Source organism: Urocitellus parryii, chromosome 2 (genome assembly GCF_045843805.1).
Source record: "Urocitellus parryii isolate mUroPar1 chromosome 2, mUroPar1.hap1, whole genome shotgun sequence".
NCBI classification, from domain to species: domain Eukaryota; kingdom Metazoa; phylum Chordata; class Mammalia; order Rodentia; family Sciuridae; genus Urocitellus; species Urocitellus parryii.
This window is the reverse complement of record NC_135532.1, coordinates 169,014,019-169,029,509: the sequence shown is the minus strand read 5'-3', so window position 1 is coordinate 169,029,509 and position 15,491 is coordinate 169,014,019. Positions and strand designations below refer to the sequence as shown.

At 38.0% G+C, this 15,491-nt stretch overlaps 1 protein-coding gene across 3 annotated transcripts in view; it reads left to right on the top strand.

Moving 5' to 3' along the window:
• Positions 1–15,491, top strand: part of Polq (DNA polymerase theta) — a 102,744-nt gene that overhangs the window by 11,723 nt on the left and 75,530 nt on the right. For 2 of the 3 annotated variants that reach the window (XM_077794741.1, XM_077794735.1), the window contains exons 7-8: positions 464–611; positions 15,168–15,314. The exons of the other annotated variant lie outside the window; for it this stretch is intronic. In XM_077794741.1, the coding sequence (XP_077650867.1) occupies positions 464–611; positions 15,168–15,314 (295 nt within the window). The remainder of the gene's footprint in view (positions 1–463; positions 612–15,167; positions 15,315–15,491) is intronic. 3 annotated transcript variants of the gene reach the window in all.

Below are 15,491 nucleotides of genomic sequence, written 5' to 3'. Positions count from 1 at the left end.
AAAACTTCTCAGAACCTAGTATCTTCATTTATATGTGGCCCAGGTTGGCCTCAAACTCTTAATTTTCTTGCCTCAGCTTCCTGAGTAGCTACATTTATGGACATGTGCTACACATGCCTGGCTTGTTTTCTATTTTGTTATGGACTTTGTAGCTGATTTTTTATTATGCCTTTGAATAATAAAATTTTTCCTGTGAAGAAAAGTGAATGATTTTAAACTGGTGTGAGGAAATTTTTTTGTGGTACTGAGGATTGGACCCAGGAATGCTGAGCTACATTCTTGGCCCCTTTTGGTTTTTTATTGTGAGATAAGGTTTTGCTAAATTGCCAAGGCTGGCTTCCAACTTGTGATCCTCCTGTCTTAGCCTCCTCAGTTGTTGAGATTATAGGTGTGTACCAACACACCTGGTATGAAAATGTTTTAAAAGTACCACTGAGGTCGTTATTTCTCTTTCTTTTTTTAGGGTGATGAAGACCATGTTGTTAGTTTGTGTTATGAGACCGTTCGTGATAACCATTCAGTATTACTTTTTTGTCCATCAAAAAAATGGTGTGAGAAACTGGCAGATATCATTGCCCGAGAGTTTTATAATCTACACCATCAAGCTGAGGGTGAGTTACCAATGGTAATGAAAGCCTACATACTTAGTACGTTTGCTTGAAAGAAATGTTAGTGATTATATTAAGGAAGTATGATTCTCTTCCACATTGCTACTGCCTGCTTACTAGGCACTCTTTACAAAACTATGTTTTTATGATTCTACTCTTCTGACATCATTATAGGGATTGCGAACACATACTCAGGCTTCTTCAGATCTTCACATCTTCACATCCTCAGATTTCTAAAATACTGGGTTTATATAGGTGTAAACTAAAATTCTTTATTTGGCATCCATGGGCTTTGATCTTTGGTGCCCCTGAATTGTATGGAAGACTATGCATACAACCATATTTTTTCTGGGAAAAGTAGTTGTATCTTTCTTTGTATTTCCAAAGGTGTGACTCTAAAAAGAATCATGTGTATAAGTATATATGTATGTATATGTGTGTGTTTGTGTGTGTATATAAAATATATATACACATCTATGTACACTTATATTTTAAAATCAGTTTTATTGAATATAGCTTATCCATTTTAAGTGTATAATCTGATGAATTTTAACAAATGTATGCATCTGTTTAACCACCACTATAGTCAATGCATGAAACATTTCTATCATTTAAAATGTTCTCTTCTGCTCCTCTTTTTTTTTTTTTTTTTTTTTTGTTACTGGGTATTGAACTCAGGGGCACATGACCACTGAGACACATCCCCAGCTCTATTTTGTATTTTATTTAGAGACAGGGTCTTACTGAGCTGCTAAGCACCACATGGTTGCTGAGGCTGACTTTGAACTCATGATCCTCCTGTCTCAGCCTCCTGAACTGCTGAGATTTCAGGTGTGTGCCACTGCGCCTGGCTTCTTCTGCTCTTTTGTTGTCAGTCTCTTCCTTCTGTCCCCAGTCCCAGGCAAACACTGATGTGCTTTTTGCCATTTTAGATTACTTGTGCCTTTTCTAAGAATTTCATGTAAATGAAGTCATACAGCATGCATATGTCTTTTTATATGACCTCTTTCATTTAATGTAATGTTTTTGAGGTCCATTCAGGTTGTTGATTTATCAATTTGTTCTTTTTTAATTCTTGAATGATGATCTAGAGCATTACTATAAACATTAGTATTTATTTTTACTGATTCTAGGATGAAAACTGCTGCCTCAACATTTTGACTATCCTGTGGTCCTTTGGGCTCCACGATAAATATAGGGAAGACAGAGACTAGTACTAGTTACAGGATATTAGTATATTTTATTACGTCACTAAACTAGTGGCATCATGAAGGCAGGTAATAGATATCTCAAGCCTAGCCCCAACAAGTAAACTTTGTCTAAAAGTAATATTGGCTAGACTCTGATCCAACATTGTGTTCTCTCTTCCTGTTGCCTCTTAATTGATGCTTTCTCTACCATGCTAACTCATTTTCCTTACATTGTGCTATTAAAAGTTATATTCCTTAATGACCAGAATCATGGTTATTTCCTTTTCTTGAGGTTTTATTCCTTTGATCTGTAGCAGTGGTTCCCAGATGCTAGAGCTTGGACTAGAGTCTGGTCTGTAATGAAATTTCCACCAGAAGAATAATACAGCATGTTTTTAATAAAGCTGAAGTTTAAAGTTTGAAATTATCCCTATGAAATATATAAAAGATATTAAAGTATAAATTTTTATATCTAAAAGTCTGAAAAATTCTTTAAGAAACCATAATTCCTGAGGGATTCAAGATGGTGGGCTAGAGGGAGCCTGCCTTCTTAGTTGCTGTATGGCTCGGGATTCAAGCAGCAGGAATACTGCTTCTCTGTTAGGTGGGTGAAAGAGGGATTTCACTAAAACTCTATATTGGACAGTCAGAGTATCTCTTAGAGAGTCAGAAATTTGGGGTAAATTAAACAAAGAAGAAAGACTACATTGGAGCTAAGCTGGTTGTGTCAACAGTGGTAGGGGTAGTTTAACACAGAGGAAGGAGGAACACAGAGAGAAACACAACAGACAGATTTAGTACAGAAAAACTTGAGATCAGAAAAGGAACCTTCCCTTAGCTGATCCAGAAGCTGCACTGTGCACTGGTGCTTGAAAAGTGCCCAGTGTCTCTCCACTCACGACTTTGGCTGCTGAGAGCTGAGGTGGAGCCACCTTGAGGTAGACACATTGCACGTGCTGTGGGAGCTGGAAGATCAGAGCAAACAGGGCTACACTGTCCTGGCAAATGCATTCCATGTAGACTGGGGTGTACCTAGCAAAATGGTGAAGCAGGCACAGAAAATATTTTACCCAGGGGGATTCAAATGGGAAGAGTGAATGGGAGCTCACCTTTGAGTCTGGTTCACGTGATCTGCTGAAGTAGGTCTGGAATCTGAACATGTGGGTGGGACTACATGCAGGGACTAAGCCTGGGAAGCCTGGAAAGGCCATGTTCATGGACCACAGAGTGGGTGAAGGATTGACTCCTCTGCCCCCACAAGTATTGTTTTAGTCAGCTTTTATTTTTTCCTAACTAAAAGAACAGTTTTAGAGGCTCACAGTTCCAGAGGTCTCAGTTCACAGACAGCTGGCTGCATTCTTTGGAGCTCAAGGTGAGGCAGATCATCATGGCAGAAGAATGTGGTGGAGGGAAATGGCTCAAGACCTCACATCAGGAAGCAGAGAGAGTCTGCACTCACCACATATAAAATATATATCCCAAAGGCATGTCCTATATGACCTACCTCCTCCAGCCAACCTCTACCTGACTACAGTTACCATCCAGTGAATCCCTACGAGGGGATTAATTCACAGATTGGGTTGATGTTCTTATAACTCAATCATTCACCTAAACTTTCCTGCATTGTTTCACACATGAGTTTTTGGGAACACCCCATATCTAAACCAAAGCAAGTAGAATCCTTGGGAGGCTCCTGAGATCCAGACTCCCAACAGAGATATGCAACTTCCAGGCACTAGTAGTATGTTGATCTAATCTCTCCAGAGCAGAAACCAGCAAAGACCCTGAGGGCTGATTAGATCTAAGTCCCACTTGCTGGAATTCCACCCATAAAACTCTACAGCTGCCCCACTCTGGGAGTGTATTATCTGGTCTGTGCAGACAAAATTTCAACTGATAGAACTTCCTCTCCCATCCTATTTTATACTGGGGAGAAGAGAAGTTGAGAATTATTTGGCCTGGCTTTAGCCTTAGGCCATTGCAACTGGCAGCTTGGTGTACAACACAGAAAGAAGAAGGGGTTAACAGCACTCAGCCCTTGCTCTTGTTTAGTACATTTCATAAGAAATGGAAAGAAGGATAGGCATAGACACTGTCCATCTATTCTTTTTTTTTTTTAATTGGTCCTTAGTTGTATGTGACAGTAGAATACATTTTGACATAATTATATGAGCATTGGAATATACATTATTCTAATTCTGACTCCAGTATTTCTTCTTCCCCTTACTTTTCCCTACTCTTGCTCTGTTCCCTCTATTGATTTTTCTGCCATTTATCCGTAGTTATTATTTTTTAAATTAGTTTCTTGTACATGATAGTGAGATTCACTGTGGTGTATTCATATATGTACGTAGGAAAGTTATGTCAGATTCATTCCACTGTCTTTCCTTTTCTTATACCTCCTCCCTTTCCTTCATTACCCTTTGCCTAATCCACTGAACTTCTATTCCGTACTCACCCCTTATTGTAGGTTAGATTCCACATATCATAAAACATCTGACATTTGTTTTTTTTGCAACTGGTCTATTTCACTTAGCATGATAGTCTCTGGATCCATCTGTTTACAGGTAAATGTCATGAAGTCATTCTTCTTTATGGTTGAATAATACTCCACTGTGTATATACACCACATTTTGTGTATCCATTCATCTGTTGAAAGGCACCTAGTTTGACTCCTTGGCTTAGCTATTGTGAATTGTACTGCTATAAACTGAGTCTCTGTAGTATATTGATTTTAATTCCTTTGGATATATACCAAGGAGTAGGATAACCATGTCAGTGGTGGTTCCATTCCTAGTTTTTTGAGGAAGCTCCATACTGCTTTCTAGAGTGGTTTTACCAATTTATAGTCCCATTAACAATGTATGAGCAGACTCTTTTCCCCACATCCTCACCAACATTTATTGTTCCTTGTATTCTTGAAAATTGCCATTCTAACAGGAGATGAAATCTCAGTGTAGTTTTAATTTGTATTTCTCTAATTGCTAAAGATATAGAACATTTTTTATATATTTGTTGACTGTTAATATTTGTTCTTTTGACAAGTGTCTATTTAGTTCTTTTGCCCATTTATTGATTGGGTTTTTTGTGTTTTTGGTGTTAAGTTTTTTGAGTTCTTTGTATATCCTGGAAATTAACAGCTTATCTGAGGTGCAAGTGGCAAAGATTCTCTCCCATTCCATAGGCTCTCTCTTTACATTCTTGATTGTTTTCGTTGTTGTTAAGAAGCTTTTTGTTTGATACCATCCCATATACTGATTATTGATTTTAATTATTGTGCTTTAACAAGGAGTCTTGTTTCAAGAAGTCAGTAGCTGAGCTGATACGTTGGAGTGTTGGGCCTACAGTTTCTTCTAGTGTGTGCAGGGTTTCTGGTGTAATTTCTAGGTTTTTGATACATTTTGAGTTGAGTATTGTGCAGAATGAGAGATCATTGTTAATTTCATTCTATGCATATGGATTTCCATTTTCCCAGCACCATTTGTTGAAAAGTCTATCTTTTCTCTAACATATGTTTTTGGCACCTTTTCCCAGTATGCAATAACCATATTTATATGGATTTGTCTCTATGTCTTCTATTCCAGGGGTCTTGGTGCCAATAGCCTGCTGTTTTTGTTACTATAGCCCTGTAGTATACTTTGAGGACTAGTATTATGATGCCTCCTTCTTCACTTTCTTGCTAAGGAATGCTTTGGCTGTTCTGGGTCTCTTATTTTTCCAAATGAAATTCACAACTGCTTTTTCTATTTCTGTCAAGAACGTCATTGGAATTTTGATGGGAATTACATTGACTCTGTGTATATGCATGAAGCATAATTTTGTTGAATTCCTTCCATATTTTCTCTATTTTCCTGACCCTCCTGCCTTACCCTCAATCTCCTTTTTATACTCCACTGACTTGCCTCTGTACTTATATCTGACCTCTACTCTTCTTTCTCCTTACTTTGTTCTAGCTTCTGCATGTGAGAGAAAACATTGAATTGATTTTTCTGAGTCTGGCTTTTTTTACTTAGCATGATGTTCTCCATTTCCTTCCATTTGCCTGCAAATGTCATAATTTTATTCTTCTTTATGACTGAGTAAAACTCCATTTTTTGGTGTGTGTGTGTTTATTGCTTTTTCTTAATCCATTCATCTATTGACAACCAGTTGGGCTAGTTCCATAATTTGGCTATTGTGAATCGTGTTGCATAAACACTGATGTAGCTGTATCACTATTGAATGATAAATTTAGTTCTTTTGGATAAATAACAAGGAGTGGGATAGCTGGATCATATGGTGATTCTATGCCTAGTTTTATGAGGAATCTTCATACTGCTTTCCAGAGTGGTTGTAATAATATGCAGTCCAACTTACAATGTATGAGTGTACCTATTCCTCCACATTCTTGCTATCATTTATTATTGGTACTCTTTTTATATTGATTCCTTTTAGTGACAGTAGAATCCACTTTGATATAATTATGAAAGCATGCAATATATATTGATCTAATTTAGCAATTGCCATTCTGGCTAGAATGAGATGAAATCTTAGTATAGTTTGAATTTACATTTCCCTGATGGATAGAGATGCTAAACTTTTTTTTTTTCATTATTTGTTGGCCATTTGTATTTTTTATTTTAGAAATATCTGTTCAGTTATTTTGCCCATTTATTGAAATGATAGGGTTATTTTTTATTTTTATTTTATTTTTGGTGTTAACCTGTTTGAATTCTTTGTATTTCTGGATATTAATGCCCTGTCAGAGAAGTAGCTGGCAAAGATCTTCTCCCATTCAGTAGGGTCTCTCTTCATACTCCTAATATTTCCTTTGCTGTGCAGAAGCTTTATAATTTTATGGCATTCCACTTATTGATTCGTGTTTTATTACTTGAGTTAGAGAGAAGTCTTTTTAAGGAAGTCAGTGCCAGCACCAACAGGATAGAATGTTGACTTGTGTTTTCTCCTAGCAGTTGCAAGTTTTCTGGCTTATTGCTAAAAGTCTTGGATCTACTTTGACTTGACTTTTCTGTAGGGTGAGAGGGATCTATTTTGATTCTTTTCTGTATGGACATCCAGTTTTCCCAGCATCATTCATTAAAAAGACCTTGTCTCCAGCATTTATTTTTGGTAACTTTGTCAAATATCAGATAACTATGTGTCTTGATTCCTATGACTTCTATTCTATTCCACTGGTCTTCAGGCCTATTTTTGATGCCAATACAATGCTGTTGTCACTTTAGCTCTGTAGAACAATTTGAGAGCAGGTATTATGATTCCTCCAGCATCACTCTTCTTGCTTAGAATTGTGTTGGCTTTATGGGTCTCATGCTTCTTAGTGAATTTTAGGACTTTTTTTTTCTAGTTCTGTGAAGAATGTCATTGGTATTTTGATGGGTATTGCATTGAATCTGTATATTGCTTTTGGTAATATGGCTGTTTAAAATGATTCATTCTCTTATTGAAGCACATGTGAGGGCATTGCCTCTTCTATTGTTGTCTTCAATTTCTTTCTTTGGTGTTCTGTAATTTTCATGGTATAGATCTTTCACCTATTGATTAGATTATTTCCATGTATTTTTTTAGGGTATTGTGAATGGGATAGTTTTGTTGTTGTTTGTTTTAAGTTTCATTCTCAGCAGAATCACTGTTGGAGTTTAGGAAAGATTGCTAGGCATTGCTTTAGCTATTCTGGGTCTCTTATTTTTCCAAGTGAATTTCATGACTGCCTTTTCTATTTCTAAGAGGAATGCATTGGGATTTTAATTGGAATTGCATTGAAATTGTACAGCGCTTTTGATAGTGTGGTCATTTTGACAATGTTGATTCTCCCTACCCAAGAACATGAAGAACGTGGAAGATCTTTCCATCTTCTAAGGTCTTTTTCGACTTCTTTCCTTAGTATTCTGTTGTTTTAATTGTGGAAGTCTTTCACCTCTTTTGTTAAATTGATTCCAAAGTTTTTTTTTTTTGTTTGTTTGTTTTGTTTTGTTTTTTTGAGGCTATTGTGAATGGGGTAGTTTTCCTAATTTCTTTTTCAGAGGATTCATCACTGATGTATAGAAATGCATTTGATTTATGGGTATTGATTTACATTCTGCTACTTTGCTGAATTCATTTATTAATTCTTAGAATTTTCTGGTGGAAATTTTTGGATCTTCTAAGTATAGAAACATGTCATTGGCAAATACTGATAGTTTAAGTTCTTTTCCTATTTATATCCCTTTAATTTCTTTTGTCTGGCTAGAGTTTCAAGGACTATGTTAAATATAAGTGGTGAAAGAGGGCATCTCTGTCTTATTCCAGTTTTTAAAGGGAATGTTTCCAATTTTTCTCCATTTACAATGATATTGGCTTTGGGTTTAGCATAGATAGCTTTTACATTGTTAAGGTATGTTCATACTATTTGTAGTTTTTCTAATGTTTTGAACATGAAAGAGTGCTATATTTTGTCAAATGCTTTCTCTGCATCTATTGATATAATTATATGATTCTTTAAATCTATTGTTGTGATGAATTGCATTTATTGATTTCCATATGTTGAACCAACCTTACATCCCTGGAATGAACCCCACTTGATCATGGTGCACTATCTTTTAATTATGCTTTTATATGTGATTTGCCAGAAATTTATTGAGAATTTTTGCATCTATGCTCATCAGGGATATTGGTCTGAGGTTTTCTTTCCTTGATGTGTCTCTGTCTGGTTTTGGTATCAGGATGCTACTAGCCTCGTAGAATGAGTTTGGAAAAATTACCTCCTTTTCTATTTCATAGAATAATTTGAGGAGTACTGGTATTAATTCTTCTTTGAAGGTCTTGCAGAACTCAGCTGAGAATTTGTCTGGTAGTTCTTTTTTTTCTTTTTTTTATTTTATTATTTTTTTTTATTGGTTGTTCAAAACCTTACAAAGCTCTTGACATATCATATTTCAAACATTAGTTTTGAGTGAGTTATGAACTCCCATTTTTACCCCAAATACAGATTGCAGAATCACATCGGTTACACATTCACCTTTTTACATAATGCCATACTAGTAACTGTTGTATTCTGCTACTTTTCCTATCCTCTACTATCCCCCTCCCCGGCCCCATCTTCTCTTTCTATCCCATCTACTGTAATTCATTTCTCTCCTTGTTTTTCCTTCCAATTCCCCTCACAACCTCTTTTATGTAGTTTTTTATAACAATGAGGGTCTCTTTCCATTTCCATGCAATTCCCCTTTTCTCTCTCTTTCCCTCCCATCTCGGGTCTCTGTTTAATATCAATCTTTTCTTCCTGCTCTTCCTCCCTGCTCTATTCTTAGTTGCTCTCATTATATCAAAGAAGACATTTGGTATTTGTTTTTTAGGGATTGGCTGGCTTCACTAAGCATAATCTGCTCTAGTGCCATCCATTTCCCTGCAAATTCCATGATTTTGTCATTTTTTAGTGCTGCGTAATACTCCATGGTGTATAACTGCCACATTTTTTTAATCCTGTCTGGTAGTTCTTTATTGACAAGCCAAGGAAATCATACGACTGTATACACGTATGGATTGGTGTAGAAAAATCATATGACAAAATTCAACACCTTTTGATAAAAATTCAGAGAAATAGAACTAGAGAGTGTATGATTAAATTTTTTTTTCCCCAAAGATATGTTTAGCTTCTGACTCCACAGCTAGGAATAAGACCTTTTCCCTCCTTCCTCCAGAAATGGCATTATTATGATGTAATTGTCTAAGCTGGGATGATAAGGGATAGGGTGTGCTCATGGTTCAGCGTGGTTTGCATCGTTATAGGGAGAGCAGGACAAGCTTTGATTCAGCATGATGTATGTCATTATATGATTATCTTCTCTCCTATGTAGTTTATGTTTGTAGTGAAACATTATAATTCCCTCACCTCTCATTTGGGTATATTCTACAGGTAGTTTTTTTGTGGTTCCCATTGAGGAATTGCATTTAACATGAGAAGAGCAAACTATTCTGATGTGAATTGGAGCATCGTAACTTCAGTATTATACAGAATGCTATGCCTTACCTCTCAACCCCACCCCCTTAGTTACTGATATCACAGGGTTACATGTGTACATGTTGTGTGTTCAATACCATAGTATAAAATTGTTTTTTTCTGCTATATCATTATTTTCCATCTTGTAGAAAACATAAGTAGAACTAGTTTTTAAAATTTGCATGAATTTTCTTTACCTGAGGTCTTTCTGTCTGTATCAAGATCTGAGTTCCTGTCAAGTGTCCATTCAGTCTGAAGGACTCCCCTCACATAGGGCACACATAGGGCCTTCGATGCCCTTAGTTCCGAAACAGAGTGGAAAGCAACACCCTGGGCTCTTTTAATCAAGTGCTGTGGTTTGAATGTGTTTTTCTCTACCAAATTCCTGTTGACGTTTCAGCCTCAGTGTAACAGTATAGAGAGGTGGGCATTCAGCAGGAGGTTAGGTCATGAGGTTCCAGTCCCATGGATGGCATGCCCAAGGACTGGCTTACCATTCATCCCAGCACACACACAATAGTATATTTTTCAAGTTGGAGGCAATGGCGTATGGCTGTGTTTTAATTAGCTTTTTTATCATTGTGACCAAGACACCTGATAAGAACAACTTGGAAGTGGAAACGTTTCTCTGGAGGATATAGTTTCTGAGGTCTCAGTCCATAGATGGCTGACTCTTGCTCTAGAATCAAAGTGAGGCAGCTCATCATGGGTGAAGGGCCCAGTGGAGGAAAGATGCTGACCTCAGGGCAATAGGATGAGAGAGAAGAGCAGGGAAAGAGTCAGAGTGACAAAATGCTTTTCAAAGGGATGACGCCAGTGACGCACCTCCTCCAGCCATGCACTGCTTGCCTACAGTTATCAGCTGGACAGTACTTTCAACCTAGGATGGACTGAGTAGGTTAAAGGTCTCAGAATCCAAGCCTGTGCGCCATGGCGTGGTTGGGCCTTGCCAGGCCCCGTAGATCCTTCCAGTATTTATCCCAACAGATGTACCAGAGAGCCTGCCCTTCCCTTGGCCTGTGAACAGCAACATCCTGAGGAGGCCAAGCAGTCAGGGTAGAAGGGTGCTGCAAGTGCCAGTGTGCCTGCCATTCCTCTCTGCCTCTTCCATGTGGACACACCCATTCCCAGTGTAGCACAGGCCTGACCCTGTGTCCCGCAGGTCTGAGTACCCCAGGACCAGCCCATAGCTGATCCTCAGTAGTTGGGTCGCAGAAGGCCACAGCTCGAGCTCCCAAGGTACCTCCTCAGGGTAATCAGTTGACAGCAGCAGGGGCAGGAAGGGGGTCACTAGGAAGATCACCACCTATATACAAGAACTGTGCTGCTGTGTGCAGTGCTTCCTCTGGCCCACCTTCAGAAGAAGAGTGGCTGTATTGGGAGGAGGCTTCCAATGACCTTGGTTCCAAAACCAAGTGGCTCCGGTGGACATGCACATGAGACAGGCAGACCTGTGGACAGCCAGAAGACCCCCACCTCTGAGCATATGTATCATGGAGGCATTCAGAACCCCAATGCCAGTACTCCTCAAATTATTCCATGAAATGGAAGATGATGGAACACTTTCAAATTCATTTTATGAAGTCAATATCACACTCATACCAAAAACAGATAAGGACACATCAAGGAAAGAAAACTTTAGACCAGTATTCCTGATGAATTTAGATGCAAAAACACTAATAAAATATTAGCAAATTGAGTTTGTTTTTTTTTCTTTCTTTCTTTCTTTTTTTTTTTTTTTTTTTTGGTATTGGGGATTGAAATCAGAGGCACTAAACCACAGAGCCACATCCCCAGCCCAATTTTGTATTTTATTTAGAGACAGAGTCTCACTGAATTGCTTAGTGTCTCACCAAATTGCTGAGGCTAGCTTTGAACTTGTGATCCACCTCCCTGTCCACTGGGATTATAGGTGTGTGCCATTGTGCCCAGCAGCAAATTGTGTTTTGAAATACATTAAGAAGATTGTACCCTACAAGCAAGTTGGTTTTATTCCAGAGATGTAAGGAGGTTTAAGATATGGAAATTAATAAATATAATTTATCACATGAACAGAATTAAGGACAAAAATCACTTAGTAATCTCAAATGCAGAGAAATCCTTCAGCAAATTCAGCATGCATTCATGATAAAAATACTAAAGAAACTAGGGAAAGAGGGAACCTATCTCAACATTATAACGGCTATGTATAAAAGACCCAAAGCCAACTGTTCCATTTCTCACGACTAAAACACCCAGGGTCACTCCAGGTGAACTGGGCTGCAGGAAATAATCACACAAGAGACAGAGATACCTTTTTCTTTTGGTCCTGTTACAGCTCCTCTGACCTTAAGGGTCTGCAGAAAGAGCAAGAGAGCAGTGCTGAACCCTTTTATTGAGGAGAAGCCATTCAAATGAGGCAAGGGGTCAGGTTTCAGGAATAAATCTAACCAAGGAAATAAAAGACCTCTATCATAAAAATTATAGAACATTGAAAAAAGAAATTGAAGAAGACCACAGAAGATGGAAAGACCTCTCATGTTCTTGGATTGACAGCATTCATATTGTTGAAATGGCAATATACAGGGGCTGGGGATGTGGCTCAAGCGGTAGCGCGCCCGTCTAGCATGCGTGCGGCCCGGGTTCGATCCTCAGCACCACATACCAACAAAGATGTTGTGTAAGCCGAGAACTAAAAAATAAATATTAAAAAAAATTCTCTCTCTCTCTCTCCTCTCTCACTCTTTAAAAAAAAAAAAAAAAAAAAAAAAGAAATGGCAATATACAGATTTGATGCAGTCCTCCCATCAAAATGCCAATGATATTCTTCGCAGAACTAGAAAATACAGTTCTAAAGCTCATCTGGAAGAATAAAAGATCCAGAGTAGGCAAAGCAATTTTAAGCCAAAAAAGCAATGTTGGAAACATCAAAATTCCTGCCTTCAAATTATACCACAGAGCTGTAATTACATGGTATTGATGAACAGATACATTGAACAGTGGTACAGAATATAAGGCACAGAGACAAATCCACACAGGTACAGTCATCCTTGACAAAGGTGACAAAAATATACACTGGAGAATTGATAGCTTTTAAACTAATGGTGTGGGGATACCCGGTTATACATGTGTAGAAGTGTCGAGTTCCACAACTAAAACACTCAGGGTCATTCCAGGTGAACTGGGCTGCACGAAATAATCACACAGAGACAAAGAAATACCTTTTTCTTTGGGTCCTGTGACAACTCCTCTGACCTTAGGGGTCTGTGGAAAGAGAGCTAGGAGCAGGAGCTGAACCCTTTTATTGGGGATAAGCCACTCAAATGAGGCAAGGGATCAGGTTTCAGGGGTTGAGTCTAACTTCATGATGTCTGTTGTCAGCAGATTGACTGACATCTAGGAAGGGCATGCCCATTTCATGAGCTGTGGGGGGGGGGGTGTCTTAGCAGAGCAAGTGAAAACACCAGAGCGAGACCCATCCAAACAGAGGGGCAGTGTTGGTTCAGTCCACTGTGTGCACTCAATGCTCATAGTTCACACACACACAGCCCACGGCTGGCTTGTCACATCTCCACATTCTCATTACTCAAGGCTCAGGGGCACTCAGTTCCTATGTGGCAGCTCCTGACATAGAAGAACAAAATTAGACCCTTATCTGTCACCTTCCACAAAAGTCAACTTAAAGTGAATCAAAGACCTTGGAATTAAACCAGAAACCATGCAACTCCTAGAAGACAATGTAGGGTCACACTCCAGCTTTATGGTACAGGCAATGGCTTTCTCAATAGGACCCCTACAGATCAGGAAATAATACTAGAGATAATAAATGGGACAGCACCAAATTAAAAACTTTTACACAGGAAAGGAAACAATTAGGAATGTGAAGAGAGAACCCATAGAATAGGAGATTATCTTTGCAAGCTACTCTTCTGATAGAGGATTAATATCTAGAATATATAAAGAGCTAAAAATACACTGAAAAAAATCACATAATGCAATGAATAAATAGGCAAATGAATTAAACAGACACTTCTCAAAAGAAGAAATACAAATGATCAACAAAAACTTAAAAGATGTTTAACATCATTAGCAATTTGGGAAATGTAAATCAGAACTACGCTAAGATTTCATCTCATACCAGTCAGAATGGCAGTCATCAAGAATACCAATAATAAATGCTGGAGAGGATGTGGCGAGAAAGGTACACTTTTACACTGTTGGTTGAACTATAAATTAGTACAACCACTGTAGAAATCAGTATGGAGGCTTCTCAAAAGCTTAGGCATGGAACCACCATGTAACCCAGCTTTAACCACTTCTCAGTATTTATCCTGAAGAATTAAAGTCATCTTACTGCAATGATACATCCCTACCCATGTTTGTAGTAGCATAATTCACAACAGCTAAACTATGAAACCAGCCCTAGGTGTCCATCAAAACAGATTAATGGAGAAAGAAAATGTGGTCTATACAAACAATGGAGTTTTATTCAGCCATAAAGAAAAATGAAATTATGTCATTTGTAGGAAAGTGGATGGAACTAGAGACCAACATGTTAATTAATCAAATTAAGTCAAACTCAGAAGGTTAAGGGTCATGTTTTCTCTCATGCAGAAGCTAGAGAGGAAAAAAGGAAAACAAAGGTGGGGGTGGATTTCATAAAAAGCAAAAGAAAATCAGTAGAGAAAAGTGACCAAGGGATGGGAGGGGGAAGGGGGGAAGTGCTGGGAGTGATATTGGCCAAATCATATTCTTACATTTTGTGCATGTGTGAATATGTAACTACAAATTCTATCAATATTTACAACTATAATGCTCCAGTAGAAAAAATGTGGAAAAAAACAAAAAAAAATGAAATAATATTTTCTGCATTTAAGACAGTTAAAGTCTTACTGGGGTAGAGGATTACACAGAGCAAAGCCAGCAGGTATTGTGTGATTGGTTATTTCTTATTAGGCTGGAATACTTCTCATAGAGAATAAGACTCCTAGGTGGTGCTGATACTGCTGGTTGGTTGGACAAACATTGAGCAAGGGTTTTGAATTTTGGGCTTTGAATGGTAATTAGTATCTATAATCATCTCCTTCCTTCAACAGGTTCCTTTGACCCCCCACCCCTACCCGAACATACACACTGGTGGACTTGACATCACTCTAATGCCGAGTTTCCTGAACTTTTGTGCCCATTTAAAATAACCTGGGAAGAATTAAAGATTCCTTATGTGCAGGTCACACCCTATACCAATCACATCACAGTGTCCAGGGGTCAGTAGTTTTAAAAGATCCCCAGATTTTTATAGTATGCAACAGTTTTTGACCCATTCCCTAGTATTTAACTCTCTCATGACTTAGGGAGATAACACTCCAAGAGGTAAACAGTGTTGAGGTGTTTATTTTTTGTGTGTGTATGTGACAGGATTGGTAAAACCATCTGAATTTCCACCAGTGATTCTGGAACAAAAAGCCCTCCTGGAAGTAATGGATCAGTTAAAACGTTCACCTTCGGGACTGGACTTTGTATTACAGAACACTGTCCCATGGGGAGTAGCATTTCATCATGCAGGTATTCCATATTTATAATCTATTATCAAGAAACCCTCTCTAAAAATTCTTAAATTTCTTCATTTTGATATTTGTGTGTACTTTTAATAAGTACACAAGACATATCTTATTATTATTAACAAATATTTTTTAAATCTCAATATTCTTATATTTCATTTTAAGAAATTGCATGATTAAG